Here is a 22,349-nt window from a genome sequence, read left to right as displayed (position 1 = left end):
ACCTCATGGGTTTTTGTTTCCATCCTATGTTAAAATAAAATAATACATTTTGTCCAAATCAAATAGATGAGGCACATGCAATAGAAAAAAAAGAATATAAGTTTAATACAACGTGCAACAATATATACACATTAACAGCATATCAAATATTACAAAAAGAACAGTGATCACACGAACACATTAAATATATTCTGCAAAGTAAAACCCCTCACCAATGTTTACAAAAAAAGCAGGGGGAATGAAAAAGCTTCTGGTTTCATTGGATGCCATTTGTTTTAAGTCAACGTGTGAAAAGGAACCAAACCTCAACTCTCCACATTGTAGCATACAATTAGAAAACCTTTAATATAACAGTTGTAATTTAAACTAAATCAAAATGAAACTAATGTATTTCTGTTATAGGATTAAGAATTACAGATTATCCACCCCACGGATCCTCCGGGCTAGCTGAATGTCACGAGGGAATACAGTGACTCTCTTGGCGTGGATGGCACACAGGTTGGCATCTGAAAATATCAAGACGAGAAAAGCCTCTGCAGCCTGGGAGGACAAGAATGAAGAAAAGTTTGATTGGCAAGCTTTACTATGGCTTAATAGGAATATGTAATAATTACACTATATACACAATAAATAATTACATTATTTAGTTAACAAAAAGAAAGCCAAACAACACCAGCGACAAACTTGGAGAGCAATTGTTGCTGTTCAGAAGTGGGTTTATAAAAAGAGTTGTAAGGCCATTTCTAAAACAAGTCCATCAATGTACAGTGAAAAATATTATTCAGAAATGGGAAACATTCAAGGCAGTCACTAATCTTACCAGGAAATTTAACCCAAGGTCAGACTATGTAATGCTTCGAGAAACTATAAAAAACCCCAAGAGCTACATTTCAGACTCTTAAAAAAAGCTCCTAAAATCCTCAGTTACAGTTAGCACGTTACGTTTGAAAAAGACTGGACAACCAACCACAGCATATCAGGACAAACACCTTATACCAAACAAAAGTATAACATGTAACTTTTTGCCAAAAGTATTGAGCAAAGGCTGTGAATACTTATGTACATGTTTTGGTTTTTTATTTTTAATAAATTTGCAAGAATTCTAAGCAAAAATTGTTCACTTTTTCATTATGAGATGTTGTGTATAATATTTTGAGGTAAAAAATGAATTCAATACATTTTGGAATCAGGCTCAAACATGATAAAACTGTAACAAGTGAAGCACTGTGAATACTTTTCTGTCACAGTCACCTGTGTGAAAAGGGTACATAAGCTATCAACTGATCCCCACCTAATGGCAGTATGGCGATCTAAATGGCCTTATTTAAGGCAAAAAAAAACAAAACAAAACAAAAAAAAAAACACTGCACACCATCACACTTGTAATTCTAGGTAAATGTATCAAATAGACAAGTGAACATTACAAGTGTCCACAATTCATCAAAAGGCTAATGGAGATGGCGTCTTACCTCTTGGAGGGCCAGAAGAGCATAAACCTGCCATCGGAGCCTTTCTTTAGAAAAGCTTTGGCACACCTCATGAACCTAAATCAAAAGGAAGAACCAACATCTTTTTAAGAAACAGAGGCTTCAGTCACATAGAAACCCCCCCCCACACAACAAACACACAAAAAACCCTCTAAACAGTGATGCTTTTTCAACACCAACTATATGAGTATGTAACTGATTTGTTTAAAAAAAACAAACAAAAAAAAAAACTGCACATGAACTCAGAAATGTTGGCACATGTCTGCCGTAGCAGTATCCCCTGAATGAGATGGTGGCCACCAGAGGTGATTACAGCTGTCAAGCTGAAGAAGGAGCACTGTTCGGACTTGGTTTGCCTGCCGGACTCCAGAGACAGCTGACAGGTCCTGACATCCCAAGCAGAGTGTAGCTCTGGTAGTAGCTGAAGCAAAAACTTGGGTGTGAGAGAAGTTCCCTGCCTGATCTTTGTGTTAACACTATTATTGCTAGCTCTTTAAAGGTGAAAAATTAGATTGCAGACACAAGCGGCAAATATGATCTTTTTTCAAAATGTGGCTGGGTTTTCAGGCTTTAGAGTTCAGTAATTTGGGAGGGGTTCAGAGTAGAGCCGCTGATCCTCCACGACGAAAGAAGCCAGCTGACGCAAGCGCCTCCCAGATAAAGTATTCTTACTGGGCAGCCCAAAACCTCTGCTTTCATAGAGGCGCTCACATTTCCTACTGATCAGTAAATCAAGTGCATTTGATTAGTAACACCTGGCTGTTACTTTGTGCATAGGCCAACAATACTGGCCCTGGTGAAATGTGGCTGGTATTGGCCAGCACCACAGGCCCTGGTGTAATGTGGATTGCCTTAACAGGGAAAGTAAGTTCACCATTACTTCTTCCACAGTTTTTTCGCAGGACTCTATGCAGTCCTGCATCATATGTACAGTCCTTCATTTGACTGTATGTATTATGCAGTTAATTTATTTTTTATTTAATAACTATTTTTTGTGCCCTTCAGGTCATTGAGAGAGTCGACTCTGATGGCACCAAATGCCCGAATCCTAGTCCTAGATCAGCCCCAAAGAGGACAAGACTAAAATTCCCTCGTGTCCTTCAAAGAGATTATAGACATTGAATTGTACAACAGAATCAGCTCCTTTTATCTTGGTTCTTTTTGCTGCCAGTTTCAGCCTCAATTCTGTGAACACAGTAAAGATTATTTACATGCTATCATCGTGAGGATGGAGACATAGATTTTGTACCGGACAAGTAGATATCTATAATGGTTATTAACATTAAGACCCAAGTTAAGAGACAGAATATATGAGCATATTTGTAATTACTGTAGTTTCTCTTTCTTGTACTTCCGACAATTAAAAGGCATTGAAAAAAAGAACACTTCTATTGATTCAACTAAAAAAACAAAAAGACAACAACGCAAAAACAGATTCAATCCTGTAACAATGTAAACAATGAAAAAAGAAATGCTGTAAATGAAAATACAGTTTAAAAAATAAATAAATAAATAAATAAAGACTCCCAGTGGGTAAAAAGTGACTTTATCTGTGTCTGGTCTGCTGTTGTCAGACTCACCAAACGGGCAAAGGGCGCCTTTCTAAGGAGGAGATCTGTGCTTTTCTGGTACTTGCGGATCTCCATCAAAGCTCTGGTTCCTGGTCGAAATTTCCTCTTCTTGGGGGAAACAGGAGGCTGTCCTAAATGCACAAATACAGTTTGTTAGCAAGACAATTAAGTAAAATCTTTGATAGTCAAATAAGCCTTTGATTTTAAGTGCTGAAAACACACACACACACACACACAAAATACATTAAAAGTTACTCTAACCTGGAACTCCACTGCGTCTTGGGGATGTTACACTGGAGGTCCTTTGGGCTGGCACTTGGGGGCGCCGTTGAGGGGTTTTACCCTTCCGACGGCTGGCAGATAAATTATGACGCATTGCTACAAATGTACAGGCGACAATTACAAAGGGAATAACACCAAGGTCACAATTTAACTATGTCAGATTAGGGACATTACTAGAGGCACAAAAAAAAACAAAGAACAAACTTTCAAGTTTCCTTTTCAGTCAGTAACTGTACTTATTATTTTATTAGATAAGGTAAGCAGTTATTTTGTTTTCATTTTATTTAAACTTTATTTATCCAGGTAAATAAAGGTATAGAGGGAGGTATAGATTCACCCTCTCTTCTGATAAAACAGCTTAAAAGGCCTAGAAAAGATCATCAAATTACAGAAGAAAATGCTCGGCAGATTGATTTTGTCTCAAATGCATTCAAAGTAAAAGGGGAAGTGTGGCTTACTTCAAATCACAGATCATTAGAAACATCAAGCTACCTTGACACATGAGAAGCAGCTCTTGTTTGCAAAGGTACTCATGCCAGTGGAATACATCATTTTATAACTGCTTGAATGAGAAGGGAAAGCAGGACATGTGCCAATCTTATCCAAGTGTGTCAAGCCTTTTTTTCCCCAGACACTAACTACTTCAGCTCCATCTTCAAAAATTACTTTCTCAAGAATACACCAACAGTCAAATGTCATTTAATGTTTTTTCTTTATTTTTTACTCCTTTCTACATTCTACTTGAAAAATTTATGGAAAAAAAAAGTCCAAGCTAACTTCTTCAGATCTGTCTTTGGTGTTCAGCAAATATATATATATATATATATATATATATATATATATATATATATATATATATATATATATATATATATATATATATATATATATATATATATATATATATATATATATATATATATATATGAGGGGTTCTGTGCAGCATCTTTGCTGTTCTTAGGACTATATTGTTCCTAGGATCTGCTGGAGCCATTTGCCTAGCCTAGCCTGGAGTTCACTGCTCAGATTACCACTGTTACCCTCATCCTCCACATCTTCTCGAGTTCTTCTCTCAGCCCTCGGTACCTCTCCAGCAAGGTCCTTCTTCCTGATGTTGCTGTCATTCAGTATAGCTACATCTATCACTATGGCTGTCTTCCTCTGCTATGTACAGTTGGTTAGCCATCACTAGTTTGTCCGTCTGTATCTGGAAATCCCACAGGATCTTAGCTTGGTCATTCTCGACCACCCTAGGGTGGTCATTTTAACCTCGGGACTTGAGGTTAAAAGATGTTCCTGTATAATATGGGTGCCTGCTAGCATTTGCACCCTGCTGTTATGTGCTGAATTGTCTCAGGGGTATCTTTACACAGCCTAAACATGGGTTCTTGCCTGGTGTGACAGACCCCTGCCTCTATGGATCTTGTACTCAAAATTAAAAGCCTTGGTAATGTTCACTTCACAGCTAGTTACTAGCCCATACAGACCTTTGCACATCAGTGGTTCCTTCCTACATTGAGAATCCAAAGCATACATAGCTAAAGGACATCTTATAGCTTAAACATGTACTGCACACCTGGCAGTTGGCTTGAATCGGGGTCAGATCACATTCACACCATAAACAAACCAGGAGTTCATTTGGAAACGTACAGAGACCACCTTCTCCAAAGGGTCTCTGTGGGATTACTGTGTTCACACTTGCACAAATGAACTGCAACAATTGGGAAAACAAAACAGAGTTCTATTTAAATGGACTAAATAACCCATGTGTGAAAGTACCCTAACAAATTAGTCACAAAGAATATCCCTAGAATGCATCACAAACCAAATTTTGAAAAATGGATATAATCCATTTTGGAGAAAAAGCTGTAATACCATAAAATGAGGACAAAGTTATAGTTCTAAGTGGCATTGTTGTCATGCTCTGCACTGTGTCCCTTTTCTAATCTGACACAATTTTTTGTTTCTTATACAGTCTACAACATGCAATTCTGAGATCTTCTCTGGTACCTTCATTCAAGTAACTGTTTCAAATTACATTTTAGAAAAACAGAAAATTATGACACGGGCATTATAAAGAAAGCCTAATATAACTATGTTGGGATGCTATGTCATATTCCTGCGAAGAATCACATCGTTTTAAAACTGCTGTATACAAGGAAATTGACAAGTTGCAGTCGCTAAAATACAAGCTACGCTATATAGCTAATACATAGTGTTGCTATAATATGAGCAAACAAATTTTATTAAAATATAGAGAAAGCTAGAGATAAGACCACCTTGATATAAAATATTTGATCTATTCGATCGAACCATTGGGTCCTGTAGCAAAAACTCGTTCGGAAATGGCAATAAAAAGGTAGTGAGGATTAACAATTTCAAATGGGTGACTAACTGACATCAAATTATCCACAAGAAATTGCACGGGGAAAAGTATGAATGCCTTGTACAATATTTAGAGCAACATTACTCGGTTTCCACAGAGACGTCTGCTAAGGTCACACACGAAGCTTAAAAATAATAACGTGTTTAGTTTAGTTTTTATTATTATAATTATTATTATTTCCCCACAAAATAAAGGTTTTATGCACGACTCGTACGGCCAAATGGAACAGAAGGTCCTTGCTTTGCAGATTGTTTATCTAAATGATATGTTCTAGGAGCTATTACACGTGAACAACAACACATTCACCCTTGAAAATGTTTCATTAGAAAAGTAACATAATAGTACACGTACCTGTTGGGTTCAACACCACTTCTCAACTTGAAATACTCGAAGCCGATATAACTGCCCGAAAAGCTACAAACGCCACACACTCCTGACTGAAATTCAAACAACGCCCCCCGCTGGCTCAGCCAATCAGCTTTGATCCAGCTTGCGGGCCAGATTCTTCTTCGTCTTTTACCGTTTCACGTATGGCTCACAACTTGCGACACACGCCTGCTGGCCTCTACTGTTTATATCCAAGTTCCGTTTAAAACTTACTGAAATGTTACCACTATAAAGCTATTCGGTAATTTTTGTTCATTGCCATTTTAGTCTAGTTAATCCAAGATGAGCGAGGTTTTGAAATTGTTGTCCAGCCGCTCACAAGTCTTTAATCAGTCTCTAAACTCTTCTGGTGTGCATAATACCAGTAAACTTTTATTAAAATAAAGGTAAAAATAAAATAAAATAAAATTCTTGTAGTGGTAAAGATTGAGTCGTCATACTGGTTTTGAGCTGTCCCTCTTATACTTGCCTACCAGATGTTTTCCATACAGGACAAGCCCTGTCTTAACTATTTGATACTCAAAAATTAAAGAAAACCTATATTCTTCTTTTATAAACTATGCTCTTAGAATCAGAAAGTATGTACACAGTTTCTGCATTTAGATTTTGTTCCTTTAATTTTTGTACTGGAATCAATTTTCCTAGTATTCTGCTCAGTTTCTTTACCTAAATTATTCATTACAGAAGTGTAATCTGAAAGTGGGTGTTGTTGGGCAATTTGTATTCTTTTCTCATAAAACAGCATTTGTTGCCAAGTGATCTACAAACTTGTTCCCCTGTAAACTGCATGTGGTGATGCATAAAAAAGCCTGGTATTGGCCAGCTTAGTAATATCTGTGTGATAAAGCTCTAAAATTGTATCAGTTTGGGACTTGGATTTTATTTCTCTTAAAATAGTTAAAGCTATTGTCGACCACTAAAATAATAATTCCTGTGTGTTTGCTGTGAATACCCTTGCTGTGATCTGATCTTCCATGTACTTTTTCAGGATTCATTAAATGTTGCTCACCCACTTTTTGGATCCTTTGGTGGATATGTGTAAATCAGTGAGTGTGCATTGTCTGGAGCTCTTTAGAGATAACCCTTTGGAAGCTATTGTTAAAAGACAGAGAAGTGTGTGACATAATACTCTTCAAATTATTCAATAAATAATCAAATATATACTATAAAGCATAATGCTGTGACATTATAAAGCTCAGCAATTAGCAATGCATGAAAATAAGATTTTATTGTGTTTTCACAGACCAGTAGGTCACCAAAAGTGATTTTTAATAAATTCCTTAATAATTCTTTAGACAACGGATCATGTTCTGCTATATATAGATTTTTTTTAGTAAGCAATAGAAATAGTAACCATCTTCCAGTATTTTTCAGCAGTAGTCACTAAATAAATTTGCGAACATTAATCATTTAACAAGGTTTTTTTTATTCATCCTATTCTACTGAATACATTTTATTCTAGCTGAAAAATGCTGTTGAATTTCATTCAGTGTCCATAATCTGAACAGATTCATTGACCACATCCAGGGACAGGGGTGTCACAGTTTTGGTCAGGACAGCGGTGGTCCCAGTCTTATACCTGTACTGCCCTTCTCTGAAAAGAAAAGACAGAGAGAGAGAGAAAATGTAACGCATTAGATTTATCTAATTGGATTTGGATTAGATATTTCCTAAAGAAGAAAAACTGTCAGGTCAGTTTCAGATTTATCCACACATTCTATTTTATTTAGGACAAAAGTTAAATAAAAAGTTAAGCTGAAAAGAAGCCGTTTACTGTGCTCCTCTGAGTACAAGCAAAGTAGGAATAATTCTGGTTTGAGTGACACTTCTTTTGGGATAATCTTGAGGAGTTGTACATGTTTGATGTTAATCAGATATGTTTGTAGTGACTGTCAAATGTCAAGAAAATCTGACCAAACTAATAACGGCCTCAATGCCCAACTTCTTCCAGTGATTCAGGAAAAGTTTTCTGCATGGCATCTACAGTTTTGCTTTTCTATGAAAAGCAGGTGGACAAGCAGAAGTTCAAAAATTGTGATTAAATTGTGATTAACTTTAAACTTTGGTGTTAAATCGCATTGGTTTAAATGCTTTGTTACTCTTGCTGCTATTGTTGATGCCTATATTATGCTGAATTTAGTGATCATATTAGTCTTTTTGTCCTTTATGAAAATGCCCATGTGAGTGCTCTGATTATGTGACCAGCAGATTAACAAACGAAAAAACACAAATTAACAGTGTAATAGAATAATGGCTCACCTTTTTCCCTTCGTTGTGGGCTTGTCATAGCCACGCAAATATTCCACTCCAGCTTCAGTGATGACACACAAGTCGACGTTACTGCCTGAACCCAGGTCACAGAAAATCCCTGCAGCGATGGCATCTCGTACTAGCTGCTTCGCCTCTTCCAACTGAAGACATGTTATTAAATTTCATTCAATTTATATGTCTTTCCGATTCTGTGGACATTATTACTTCAATTTGTTTATTCTTAAAGATTTGACTCTTTATTTAATTACCTATGTCATAAGAGGGAACATGACAATGCCTTACCTCCATATTTGGTTTGAACCTGTCCTCAAATACAGAGACAGCAGCTGCTGCTCCAGATCCTAAAATCAGAGCCAAACATTGTTATTATTACTATTACTGTCACTGTCTGTTGCTAGGCAAAATTATTTTCATTCAACTGTATGTTTATAATGATAATTTATGACTGAAAGTTGGAATGCTGTATGAAGTATTAAAAAAACGGGATGCAATGAGCTGAAAAAATGATTTGTATAAACTAAGAACATGTATAATTTTAAGAAATATATTATCATTTTTAATGGAGCAACACATCACAAAATGATAGATTCAGAATGCAGTTTAGCATCGTCTTGCTGAAATATGCAAGACCTTGAAAAAACATCATCTGGATGGGAGCATATGGTGCTCTAAGTTCTATATATCCTATTCAGTACTGATGGCGCTTTCCAGATGTGCAAACTACCAATCCCATCAGAGATGAAGCCTTTATAAACGAGATAGATAGAATAATGTTTTTCAAACATGTAAATATATGTAAAATAACAAGAGATAAGAAAAACTTAAAAACATCAAGTTTTCATGAATATCTCTATGCTCATAAAGGAGTAGGGTGAAGTTTACACTTTTTCTGTTCCTTCCACCTTATTTCAAATTCCATTATTTACAAATCAATATTCACAATTCGACATTATATGATCCACACATGTTTGACTGTATACAAGTCTAGACTCATATACAACACATAAACATACACACACACAAAAATTTCAGCTTGTAAACCAAAACACTCTTGCCTCAGTCTATGAATTTGAGGACAAGGCTTCAACAGAACACAATGAGAGGAAATTTCCTATATTCATGCAATTTATCATTTATTAAACAATCACATGAATTTTTGTATTGATGTCTTTTTCTTAACTTCATTTGTACAGGTGTTCCACACACTAACTGTTGTGACTGTAATGCTGTGACATTTTACATTAGTCCTAACTACTGGCTTGCTGAACATAAGGATTCTTCCCAGGTCATGAGTATTTGGTCTTATCTGGAAAAAGTTCTGAATGTTGTGTGGCAAAGATTTACTTGCTGCTTTGTACATTGTACGGTTCTGAGGTCACCCAAATCCTTAAATCTGAGAATATTCAGTTTAATAAAAAGTGGATTTGATGGTTCTCTTGAGGTGGTTTTATTTATTATCCTTATTGCTCTTTTTTGCAGAATTGGATGGGTGTGTGCTGTATGCGTGTTTCCCCACACGTCCACACAATATGTCATGTACGGGAGTATCATAGAACAATAAAGAGTATATAATGCGTTTGATTTATACGATCCTTAACCTTGTAGAGAATTGCCAGAGAATTGCCATGTTATTTATTGTCAGTTTACTATTGGTAGAATATGTGTGATTCCCAAATATTATGAATTTTGTTCTACTCAGGTTCAATATTAATTTATTATAGTCAAACCAGGTCTTCAGATTATTTAATTCATTTTCTAGTTCATTCAGAAGTTGTTCCAAGTTACTTCCACGGCACAGTAATTTTGTATCGTCTGCAAATAATATTATTTTCAAAGACTTTGAAATTGCACATATCTCATTAATGTACAATATGAAAAGCAGTGGCCCCAAAACTGATCCTTGGGGAACTCCACACACAATGGGTTTCAGTTTTGATTTTACAGCATTTATTTGGATAAAATAAAAACTGTTTCTGGTCTTTAAGATAACTGTTAACTCATGATAATGCCCCCCCTCTGACCCCAACATGTACATAGTTTGTTAATTAAAAGGTTGTGATCGACTTTATCAAATCCTTTTTCTAATCTAAAAAAAACTGACAGCATATTCTTTGATTTCAATAGCAGTTGTTACTGTATCTATAAACTTCATTAACGTATGTGTTGTGGTGCTTTTGCATCTAATCTGCTATTCATTGTTTTTTGTGATAAACTCATACAATCTATAACAAACACTGACCCGACTCATTCAAACATTAAAGAGGAACCTACAGGGATGAATCTGTTTTATGTCTATACATATAAAAGACAGAAAACATACCAAAGAACCTATTTTAAATTGTATCATTAAGAACTTTGTTACTACCAGCCTGCAGTTTATACAGGATCAATTCAAAGCAAGTCACCCCAAGGCTGTGTATATTGTGAGGTAAAGACCCTACAGTATTAGAAAGACAGGAATTGGTGAGGAGTTTTCTTCTTGTTAAAAAAAATATATATTTTTAACAGGAACAAAAGCCCAGCAGAACCAGGCTCAAGGAGGTGCAGTTATGTGCTGAGGTCATTTGAGGTAAGGGGGAAAGGAAGAGAACAGAGAGAGGAAGAACACAAAAGGCAAACTACAGGAGAAGCCAGAGTTTATTAATTGCTAATATTAAATACAGTGGTGGTGTATAAATACACAAGAGAGTGAAAGGAGATGAGTGAAGAAGAAATGCTTAAGCCTATTGCAGCATTACTAAAGGAGGATTTAGGGTCACCTGATCGAGCTCTAATATTAGGTTTTGTCGAAAATGAGAGTTTTGAACCTAATCTTAAAAGTAAAGAGGGTTACTGTCTCACGAATCCAAAATGGGAGCTGCTCCATTCATACTGGCAGCTCCTCAAACGAGCCCTCCCAGCAAGTAAAATTATTAAATTTGGAATGAAGAGAATGAATTGGTGCTTCAGGACTGCTTTGATGCTACAAACTGGGGTGTGTTTAAGACTGCTGCCCTGAGAGAGCACAGTTCTGTGAATTTAGAGGAATATGCATCAGTGGTTACCACTGATGCATACTGGCTTCCCTGGTTACCATCAGAGAAGCCAAGAGCCAGTACAGACTGAAGCTGGAAGGATATTACAACAACTCAGATTCCAGATTCATGTGGCAGGACCTGCAACACATCATTGATTTCCAGCAGAGGAAAAGCAGGGTCACAGTCAGCTGCAACACATTACCAGACGAGCCGAATGAGCTCTACGCTCGCTTCGACACCTTCAACACCAACCAACACAGAGGCATTCTACCAGCAGAGGCGGCACAGAGCTCTTCACACACTGCGACTTCGACTGAGGTATGCATGGTTCTGAGGAGGACTAACCCCTGAAAAGCAGCCAGCCCTGACAACATCCCTGGCCGTGCTTTGAGGGTCTGCTCTTCAGAGCTGGCTGAGGTTTTTACAGACATTTTCAATTTGTCCGTCACCCAGTCAGCTGTGCCCACATGCTTCAAGTCCGCCACCATAGTGCCCTTTCCCCAAGAGAAACAACATAACCTGCTTGAATGACTATTGCCCCATCGCACTCACTTCAGTTGTGCTTTGAGAGGATAGTCATGACCCATATCAAAGAAGCCATCCCAGACACATTACACCCTCTACAATTTGCATATCGGAAGAATCGTTCTACTGAAGACACTGTTAATGCAGTCATCCACACAGCCCTCTCACACCTCAAAAATAAGGACACCTATGTTTGAATGCTGTTTATAGACCTTAGTTTAGCATTGAACACTGTCATCCCAAACAGACTGGTGTGAAAGCTCTCTACTTTTCGACTGACACCCCCCCTCTGAAGCTGGGTCCTGGACTTCCTCACAGGCAGACATCAGACACAAACCAAGTACTCCCCAAGGCTGTGTTCTCAGTGTTCTCTGTGTTCTCAGTTCACTCCTGTACACCCTCTTCACCTACGACTGCGTCCCCTCCCAGCAACACCTAAGTTCGCTGACAGCACAACCTTCATCAGGCTCACTGGTGAAGAGGAGACTGCTTACAGGGAAGCAGTCTCCTCTTCACCAGGGAACAGGGAAGAGTTGGCTCAGCTGGTATCCTGGTGCCTGGAAAATAGTCTCTCCTTAAATGCTGAGAAGGGTATGATGATTATTATTACAATTATTATTGTTGTCTGGGTCTACTTTGCTAGCGAGAGACAGAGTTGAAAGGCTGCTCCAACAGAAATTATTGTTTCGGAGAAAAACACGAACACAGTGTACAGTCGAGTCTTAATGGCTTACTTACAACTGGGCTACACTGCCCATGAGGCTACATTCTTTAGAGCTATGCCTGTAACATTCTGCCTATTGCCTTCATATTAAATAATTTTTTGAACAATAATTTTTAAAAATATTTCTTCACGTCATTATGCGGGCCGCAAGTAGAGGTGACCTGGGCCGCAATTTTGAGACCCAGGCATTAGAGCCTCTTAATGCGTGTTTTCTTTGGGGTTCCACCGGCGTGGAATTACCAAAAATAGAGAGGGCATAGCCTAACATATGAAACAGGAAAAGACCGCCGTGTAATCCCGTTATTTCAACAATGTAACTGTATTCTAAATACCACCTTTTTAAATGGTAACTGTAACGGAATACAGTTACTCATATTTTGTATTTTAAATTCAAACATGTATTCTGTTACTCCCCAACTCTGTTGACTGATTATTGACCCGAGGATGAGGAGAGGCCAGCACACCGCACTATACATCAACGGGACTCAGGTGGAGAGGGTGAAGACCTTCTAATTCCTCTACAGGTGCACAGTGACAAACTCCATCATAGTATGGGAACAGCACCACTCAGGACAGGAAGGCTCTCCAGCGTGTCATTAAACGGCACAATTCATCTGTGGAGTACCCTTCCCACCACTACAGGACATTTACAACACTTGGGTCAGGAAAAGGGCACACAACATCATCAAGCACCGCACCAACCCACAGCACACACTGTTCTCACTCCTGCCATCTGGCAAATGCTACAGGAGTGTGAAAGCAAGGACAACCAGACTAACAAACAGTTTCAATCCAAAGGCTATCAGGCTACTGAATTACTGACTTATGACCTGTAATTTGCAATTTTGTACAGTTGTATACAACATAACACAACTTCAGACACTATCAACATTTTAATACCACATACTCTGTATATATTACCACTGTGACAGTGTTGCAACTACTTGCAATTTAAATTCTGACTACACCTACACATAAGCTACAAGTGCTACAAACTTGTACTTGTTTTACTTTATTTATTATTTTCAATGCTATTTTCTATGCTCAGAGTTAAGTTTAGTCTTTATTTTTATTTTTATTTTATGTTTGTTTTTATTTGTGAAGGGAACCTGCAAAGTAAGAATTCCATTGCTCTGCTTAACCACTTGAATCTCTTGAATCTTTCACAGGAGTTGGGCCTAGAAGCTGAAGGCTCTGTTACCCATTCTATTTTTGAAAACTATAGAATATGGTAAAATGGTAAATTGTTATTGTACATGTACAACGAAATTGTGTACAGTGAGGAACTACACTAAGCCTACAGTATAAGTGTTGTGTTGGGATAGTAAGGTAGTATCAAGTCTCTAAGATATGAGTTTTGGAATAGACTTCCAGAAGCTTGGAGAGCATAAAAGCTACTTAAAGACATTACAAGAAAGCTTGCCTAAGAGAGGTCAGATTGTGTTGTAAAATAAAGGTGGTCATCCCAAATATTAACTTTAAGCTTGTTAGACTTGTGCAGGGCAGCATTGTTGCCGTACAACAAGAAGGTCCACGGCAACTCCAGCATCTGGGCCTTTCTGTCTGGAGTTTGCATGCAGTTTGAATCAATGCGAGTTCTCTCTGGGTAATATCTCCCACAGTGCAAACACATGCAGTTAGTGGGGTTAGGTTAATTGGTAATTCTACATCGCCCGTAGGTGTGTATGGTATATGAGTGTGAATGGTTGTCTGTCTCTGCCTGTTAGCACTGCAAAAGACTAGCAACCTGTCCACGGTGTACCCAGCCTCTTGTACTATGGCGGCTGGGATAAATTCCAGCCCCGCAAGATAGATAGATGGATGGGTGGAATTGTCCAAACTCTACATTTCCCTTATATACTGTACTTGCATATGTGTTTGCATATTTCAAAATTACCGCTTCTATTTGCTACTTTCATAGCAAAATAAAAAGCAATAACAGGTGCCTCAAGACTTTTGCACAGTACTGTTTTTATCATAAAGTAGTAAAACATCTCAGTTTAGGCATTTGGTATGTTTATAATATGTTATATGGTCAATAAAATATTAATTTATGAGATTTGCAAACTGCTGGATTCTGTCTGTGAAGGTTCTCAGTCATCCAGGTCATCGTAGTCTAAAGAGCTTGGAAAGAAAAGCATCTGGACTTGTTTAAGTTGCTTGAAGACGTTCCACCTCTGTCTGCCATCTATAATCCAGTTTTGAGAACACTTCCCAGATGCCTTAACGCCCACTCACATCCTGGGCCATCTAACCTCAGGAAATCACATGATAGGGTGGGGCCAGGTTTCACAATGAGCTCACCCGAAACTCTGGTTGATTGTGACCCACACCTGTTTTCACACCTCGGCTCATGTGATTAGGTAGAGGATCATCAGGGGGTCCTTTGTCCCTCTTTGGGGGGGAAACTCCCACTGGGTTTATATCTGGGACTCTCCACCATTTGACCCTTAGAACCGAAGAAGCTTCTCAGATGAGAGGTAAAACGTCTTCAAGCAACTTAAACAAGTCCAGAAGCTTTTCTTTCCAAGCTCCTTAGACTGGTGGATTCTGTTTTTTATTGATGTTTTAAACCAAGTTCCAACTTTTAAAATTATTTGATTTTGCTTCTAGAAAACTCTTAGACACCTGCCACAGCATTCTGCACATATAGTAAACAGTACCCTAAACATATACATACCCATGGTGAGAAAAGGCAGTTTGTCATAAGAGCCATGAGGGTAAACACTGTACAGGTGAGCTCCAGTCACATCAACTCCTCCAACAATCAGAGATGACCCCACGTGACCCTGGTACCTGACAAATCAAACAGATGGCATTACCACAACATCCAGCTTTTTTTGTTAGAGGAATACGGAGCACATCCTCCAAAATGTGCACATGTGAATAAGCAACAAAACAAAAACAATAGAGTACAGAGACAATGAGGGTACACGAATGCTTATCGCCCCAGCAAGCCCTAGTTCAGAAGCTAATGATAGAAAATTATCCAATTTAAATTTTAGTAAAATAATAGTGTGTAACCCTTGTTTATTTTCCCATAATAAGTTAGCTTTACCCAACCATAGCAGCTCTATGCCCCACAATTTGAATATTGCTTGTTTAGCATCCAACGATTAGTTACTTATACTCTATTGCTCTCACCTGAACAGCATTTGTTTGAGCTGTCTGGTAACCATAGCAACAAGTGGGGGTCGCCCAGTGTTGAGCATGTGAAGTTCCACATTGGATGACATGATTTGTGTAGTTATCTCTGCATCTGCAGCAACACCAGCTCCACAGCAGCTACAAAACATACAAAAAAATTGTTAGACAAGTCAAACAATAACCTGTTTGACAAACATGGCATAAGTATCTCTGCTTAGCCTTTGACGCATAAAGAAAAAAAAGCCACATTTTTGTACTTTTGTACATTTTTATGCATTTTTTAATTTCTTTTGTTTTGGAGATACATGGCAGAATGGTATACCATGTATTGCCTCAAGTCTTATTATCCCTCTCTGTTTTTATTCTTTTTTGTCTCTTTGTTTTTTGTGTTTTTAAGAGAGAAGGAGAGAGATCTGAAGAAAGTAAATAAGCCATATAGTTGCTGAATCTGTCCTCATTTTGAAAATTAAGTCTGTCCTCCAAAGTCGACCCTTGCATCAGCAAGTATAAGTGTCAGTATAACAATGCATCCATAGTGTCTATAGCTGTCCATGTGTATGACACCCAGGAAGGTGCCAATTTGCTCTGATGATGTGTGGTGCACCTCCTGCCCTGGAACTGGAGAAGCATCAGACAAGGGGCACCAGGGGACAAGGAGGAGGAGACATGAGAACTAAGGAGGCATTGGCCAAGTCAGGAACTGAAAAGGCATCAGCAAGCTTTGAAGAAAAAATTTGAATGTTAGCAATAGTATTTGCATTCTAGCTATTGGAATGTTTTTCTCTGAAGAGAGAATGATGGCAGAATCGGCACTAGACGAGCAGATAGGGGCCACAAGAGGTAGACTTTGGAATGTGACCATTTAGTTTGTAAGCTGATTCAGGCAGATGGCTGGCTGATGGGCCATACTGGTTTAAATCTTGACATCAGGAAAGAAATCAAGAAACTGAATGAAATGAAGCTGGCATGCTAGGAGCCTTGTCGCCATCGGGGGTCTTGTTTTCTAGTGAGAGCTATCTTCAAAGTGAGTGAGGAGTCAATTTGACTTGTCCTGTAAAATTAATGAGTAAACTTACTAGATTTTTGGAGCAATGTAGTGAATTTTCATGCAGTTTTTGTCAGCCACAACCATGTCATCTGTAGCTCTGGTATCTGCTCCCAAGATGACTCCATCCTAACACCACAAAAAGGGAATATAAAAGTTAACACACTTTAAATGATAATTCAGCTTCCTAGTGTATTACTAGTGTTGTCCAACCACTGATGATTAATCCAAACCTTGTATACAATTCCAGCAATGGTGGTGCCTGTCTTCCTGGCATTAGGAGCTTTGTAACCAGCCTGAGACAAATTAGACTCCAGCACGGCATTCCTGGTAATGACACGGCAGAGAAAAGGGAAGACAGAGAGGCTCATATTAGTGTGAAATCGCTAATCTTTTTTTTTTTTTTTGTTCCGCCATTAATGTCGTAAAGCCGTTTTTGTAAACGCTGTTAAATCCAGTTTGTGTACCTGCGGCTGTTCTCAAAAGAGAAACCTCCCGGCTGAAGCGCATAGGAATTCAGACTGTGCAGCATATTAGGTGCTGATTCTAAAGTAAAAGACTAAAAATGAAAGAAAACCCTTGTCGCGGTGCGTCAGTTTATGTAGGTGCTTCTCAGAAGTTTTCGCTTTTACTTTCACTTCTCAGAACAAGTCCCGCCTTACCCGCTGTAAAAAAATATCCACATCCGTCTGACATTTGCTCTTTTCTCTTATCTGTTCTCGTTGTTTATTGTTATTCGTTCTAAATAATTATTCATTTCCATGAAAAATGTGTTCAAAGACTAGTAAAGATATATGAGTTTTGTTAATTTGTTAACACGAATAATCTCATAAACCACTAAAATTAACTTCTGAATTACATTGGTAATGTTTCTTTGCAGTGTATTAAACGTTACCTGCAAAGATGGAACCTGCTCCCGGAGGCTTAAACTGGCTTAAAGTGGCAGTTTAAGTGAGGCATCAGGATGAAACCTTTAGTCTGGATTTAGTCTTTTTCTCCTCTCTTTTTTTTTTTAAATGTTAAGGCCTGGACATCTATTGTAGACTATCTTTTCACCATTAGTGGTCAAGAACTGAACTGGAATTCAAAAAATAAAATAGCGTTATGGCACCTTCAGTACCCGAGTTATTAAATCTGTCAGTTTAACACATAGTACTGTCTAAGATATTTTTTTAATGTACTGCAGGCTGGCGACAATAACAAACGGACATCAGTCTCCTTACACCCTAAACATATCCCTTTTTTTCTCCTCGTGTCATGGCGCAGATGTTTACGTTGGGCTTGTAACATAGTTAAAAAGGTTCAAGTAGCCTTTTTGTTTGTACTGATACATAAAGAAAGTTCTGCCAACAAAATAAAAAATAAAAATAAAATAAATAAATACAGCTAAATAGGACAATGTCACCATCTAGTGTCAAAAGTCATCCCGCACTGACTAGAAATGGCAAATGACTGTGGATAATCCTCAGCTTGATGAAGGATTAACGTTAGTGGTGTGATACGATGTTGGTATTCGCCCTAAACCAGGGCCAGGGTCATTACTGCCAATGCCAATACTGATATAGATACTTTTAACTTATAAATTCAATTCACTTTTATTTATACAGGTCGACTGGTTGATTGGTGCTGCTGCAGTGATGCGGATGCTGTACCGGTATGTTGTGGTGAAGAAAAAGCGCTTATGTATGGAAAGATTTTCACGGACACAATACATACTCAACTCTACTGCTCCAGCCACAGATGCATTTTCCTTACAAATGTGGGGCCATTTAAGGAGACATAAACAGGCTTTAAACAGTGTGCGATTTACTGGGAACAAGCATTGTTACTACAAGGAAATCATCAACCAAACATAAGTGTCTATAATTTTTGTACTAAGTTTATGTGGCCAATCTGCACAGCTTTATGTTGTGTCACATATATCATTTCAGAAAGGGCTCTGTAATACACTTGAAATGGGCCACACGTTGGAACAGAGAGTAGCAATGTGGCTCTGAAACAAGTATTAGTAGAGAAATACTTAAATATATCTTTTGATATATGTACAGCGGTGCCACTGAAGCAGATAAGGATGCTCAGCTCACAGCTGACTCACAGTTCAAGATGAAGGCAAACATAGAGAATCAAGGCTGAGATGGTTTGGACATGTACAGAGGATGTTGAAGGTTGAGCTGCAAGGTGCGAGTAGAAAAAGAAGACAGAAGAAGAGGAGGTTAGGGTGTCACGGTTCTGGGTCATTTTGACCCAGCATTTTCTGTTTTTTTTTTTATATTCTTCTGTATTATGGTTCGTATTCTGATTCTCTTGTTATGCTTTGTTGATTATTATTATAATTCTATGTTTCAGTTTATTCTGGTTTAGGGTTTTGTCCTTAGGTTTTGTGTTTTGTGCCCTCGTGTTGAGTGTAGGTTTAGTTCAGTGTCAAGTCTGCGTCTTTGTGAATTGTTTCCTGTTTTACTTTGAAGGTCCCTGTCTTATGTCAGTGTGTTCAGTTTTGCTTCCCCTGTCTCCTCTTTTCAATTACTCCCAGCTGTGTTCTCCTGCTGCATCGCATTCCCCTCATTATCCCTCATGTTCCTTGTTCTAGTATATGGCTGTGTCCCAATTCAGGGTCTGCACGCTTGAAGTATGCGCACTACACATACTACAAGTACGAGAAGTGCGGAAGTGAGAGGCTTGTGAAATGGGACGGTCTAGCCTTCGTTGTGCTGTTCAGATTGCCTAGCAACCATGATACTAACCACGAGAAACGTTTCATACAGCTTTGTGTGACAGAAATGAAGGAGAAAAAATGTTTTGTTGGTCATTCATTTTTGTTCTGACATCACTTTGATTAGTTGAGTATCTGAGGCTGAGACCACGGGACTGTAAAACATGATTGTTGGGCTTCATTTCTGTACTGAACAGTCATTTCAAGATTAGTAAATAACAATGAGCTAATGTTGTTCATGAGACTAAAATCATCTCACTGTGGTAATGTAAATATAATATGGCCAATATTATATGTATTGTCAGATTATCATCATTATATATATATATATATATATATATATATATATATATATATATATATATATATAACAGCAGTGAGCTTGAACTCTGGGTCAAAGATTCAAGTTGCAGTTATTTATATTTCCTATTACCGTAAATCTTCACTCAAAGACAAGTATCTGTGACAGTATAGATGTATTATATATAAGAGACAAATATTGTTCGTTTAATATGTTGGCATTACTAAATTTGGCTCAATGCTTACATACATGTGTAAAAAGAAAATGTACGAGCTGTGAAAACTGTTTCTGATAAAATGAAGAGTAGACTGATATATTAAATATTCCTTTATTGGGTGAGAAAATCAGACCATGTCATAACTGCTTTAAGCCATACAGAATAGATATCAGAGCCTTAAACAGGCTGACTTCTGCTAAATGGGTCAAACTGGGCAGAAAGTACACAAACATATAACATCCTTATAGAATATGATGTAACACTATAGATCAACTTACCTCAGAATATATAAAGCATATAAACAATTACAGCAATATGATGCAACAAACACAGCAGTACTACTAATCCAAAATACTCAAAGTTTCATAGAACTGAAACAAACATTTATTTTTAGGTCCATTCTGCTGCTGATACATACTTTAGGTTTCTGAATATTAAACTTGTTGCTGCCTTTCATAGTGTGTAACTTGAAGGCCCTGAGTACTTTCTCCCACACTGAAAACACTGGAATGATAACATTATTTGAACATTACCTAATAAGACTGATTCAGGACAGACAATTAGTTATGTTAAACTTTTCTAGCAGTCCTTCACAAACAGGGAACAGTCTGTCTATTCTCTCCATCTGTCAGCTGCTGCTGGCTCTTCCTCCTCCTCTTCCTCACACACTGCTGAGTTTGTCCTGGTGGATCATCAGGGGTGCAAAGCCTCACAGATGATGTGCAGCAGTGGGTCCCTCAGTCTGTCCTCACTCTGGACACTTGCAGTTGTCACACATGGAAATCAAATGTGTGATAAGCTGCAGGATTCAAACACAAGTGTAACTTATAAACACATGTTCATACTTTTATTCCACAATCAGAGAAAAAGAAACAGAGAGAGAGTGCAGGACAGACAGACAGGTGACAGTCTCAGGTGTATACACTGCTACAAAACAGCACAAGAGAAGGAGGATTTAGTGTTTGTGTTATTACGAGTGCTAAACAAGAAGAGTTCCCAGATGGTACAGTGGACACATGTGTGACTCCTGTGATTAAAGCATCTTTCTTTCAGCTTAACGAGTGAACCGTCAGCTCGTTCAAACACACGTTAAAATCCGTTTGGCTCGACACCACCGAACAGAGGCAGCAATACAACATAGCTAACATTAACAGTGCAGTGAATCCTGCTTGTGCAGTGATATTCAGGACTGCAAACCGAGCAGCATCACTGACTTTCAGCTTGTTGTATTTGTGGATATATGACTGACTTTAATTATCCATAAAATCATCACATTCTCTGTAAGATTAAGGTCGACTATTGGTCGTCGCGTGGCGGTGACGTAATCGCACTTAAAATGCGTACTTCAAGCGTGCAGACCCTGAATTGGGACACAGCCAGTGTTTCTTAGTTCTTTCATGTCCCTGCACTAAGTCTTGTTTATAGTCGTCTCAGTGGTCATTGTCGTAGTTTTCGCTGTTCTTAGTTTCTCCAGTTTAGGTTTTAGTTTAGGTAGCCACTGTCCCTGCTGTTTTGTTATGCCTTTGTATCAGCCCACAATACAGGCTCGCCTTTTTTTTAAAGTTCAGTTCTGCCTCCTCGCCTGTGTCTGCTCCTGGGTCCTCCACTCTCTCTCCACTCGGTCTGCGGGGCAGACCGTGACAATGGGGTGGAGGACATCTAGAGGGCTGTGATAGAAAAGGATGTTAGCGGCAGATAGCGGCAGATAGAGGCTGATGTGGCGACCTTTATAGGGAGCAGCTGAAAGAAGAATTAGAAAAAATGCACTCTGGGATTAACACACCAGTCACCACCTGATACACATTGAGACATCCTTTAGAATGGGCAGAGCAAGAACTCTTGCTCTTCATTTGATTCGTACTTTGAAATATAACTACTTTTTTTCAACATTTCACAACTCCACAAGAGCAAAAATACACACAAATACACATATGGGGAAACAGTTTGTCTTGAAACAACAACTGCAATCCCTTAATTTCAACTTTATATTCAAAATGATCCATTGTCATTTTTTTCTTAAATTTCTCCCATTGCTCTTTTTTTCTCGTGGTCTGATTTTTGTTTGTTTTCTTTGTTGTCTGTCCAATGGCATATCAAGATGAAATAAATGTAGTACATTAACCTTAGTCACCATTGCCCCATTCTCTGTTGCCCACACCCACTCAAACTGCAAGACCACCTTTTACCTGAAAATGTCACTGTTGGGGCATTATAATTAAAACCAAAACCACAGATAAAATGCGTTTTATAACCACTAGTGAGATTTGGAAAATATTTAA

At 38.2% G+C, this 22,349-nt stretch overlaps 2 protein-coding genes and 1 long non-coding RNA gene across 3 annotated transcripts in view; all 3 read right to left on the bottom strand.

The window, feature by feature from the left end:
- Nucleotides 1–81: 81 nt before the first annotated feature.
- On the bottom strand, nucleotides 82–6,201 carry cenpa (histone H3-like centromeric protein A). Its single transcript, XM_084936027.1, has 5 exons — nucleotides 6,078–6,201; nucleotides 3,320–3,436; nucleotides 3,068–3,189; nucleotides 1,470–1,544; nucleotides 82–540 (listed from the first exon to the last, which is right to left on the bottom strand). Exons 2-5 carry the CDS (start codon nucleotides 3,432–3,434, stop codon nucleotides 412–414), a joined length of 441 nt encoding a protein of 146 aa, XP_084792153.1. The 5' UTR covers nucleotides 3,435–3,436; nucleotides 6,078–6,201; the 3' UTR covers nucleotides 82–411.
- Nucleotides 6,202–7,322: 1,121 nt separating this feature from the next.
- psmb10 (proteasome 20S subunit beta 10) lies at nucleotides 7,323–17,473 on the bottom strand. Its single transcript, XM_084936026.1, has 8 exons — nucleotides 17,310–17,473; nucleotides 17,076–17,169; nucleotides 16,874–16,971; nucleotides 15,795–15,935; nucleotides 15,331–15,446; nucleotides 8,667–8,725; nucleotides 8,373–8,524; nucleotides 7,323–7,707 (listed from the first exon to the last, which is right to left on the bottom strand). The coding sequence occupies exons 1-8, from the start codon at nucleotides 17,372–17,374 to the stop codon at nucleotides 7,596–7,598; spliced, it is 837 nt and encodes a 278-aa protein (XP_084792152.1). The 5' UTR covers nucleotides 17,375–17,473; the 3' UTR covers nucleotides 7,323–7,595.
- Nucleotides 17,474–20,167: 2,694 nt separating this feature from the next.
- Nucleotides 20,168–22,349, bottom strand: part of LOC146384159 (uncharacterized) — a 34,538-nt gene continuing 32,356 nt past the window's right edge. The window contains exon 2 of the long non-coding RNA XR_014800816.1: nucleotides 20,168–20,869. This is a non-coding gene — a long non-coding RNA (uncharacterized LOC146384159). The remainder of the gene's footprint in view (nucleotides 20,870–22,349) is intronic.

The sequence above is a fragment of the Perissodus microlepis genome, chromosome 7 (assembly GCF_051167445.1).
Source record: "Perissodus microlepis isolate ML-2025 ecotype Zambia chromosome 7, ASM5116744v1, whole genome shotgun sequence".
NCBI classification, from domain to species: domain Eukaryota; kingdom Metazoa; phylum Chordata; class Actinopteri; order Cichliformes; family Cichlidae; genus Perissodus; species Perissodus microlepis.
The sequence above is the reverse complement of the archived record's forward strand: the minus strand, read 5'-3'. Positions and strand labels throughout refer to the sequence as shown.

What these genes read in the sequence shown, in the direction of transcription:
- cenpa (XM_084936027.1), bottom strand. Translation starts at nt 3,434, where the DNA reads ATGCGTCATAATTTATCTGCCAGCCGTCGGAAGGGTAAAACCCCTCAA. An exon ending in AAGACGCAGTGGAGTTCCAG is followed by an intron (nt 3,190 to 3,319) that starts GTTAGAGTAACT and finishes TTGTGCATTTAG; the next exon opens with GACAGCCTCCTGTTTCCCCC. An exon ending in AGGCGCCCTTTGCCCGTTTG is followed by an intron (nt 1,545 to 3,067) that starts GTGAGTCTGACA and finishes CTTTTGATTTAG; the next exon opens with GTTCATGAGGTGTGCCAAAG.
- psmb10 (XM_084936026.1), bottom strand. Translation starts at nt 17,374, where the DNA reads ATGCTGCACAGTCTGAATTCCTATGCGCTTCAGCCGGGAGGTTTCTCT. An exon ending in ACTGCCTTTTCTCACCATGG is followed by an intron (nt 8,726 to 15,330) that starts GTATGTATATGT and finishes CTCTGATTTTAG; the next exon opens with GATCTGGAGCAGCAGCTGCT. An exon ending in CCCACAACGAAGGGAAAAAG is followed by an intron (nt 7,708 to 8,372) that starts GTGAGCCATTAT and finishes TTTTCTTTTCAG; the next exon opens with AGAAGGGCAGTACAGGTATA.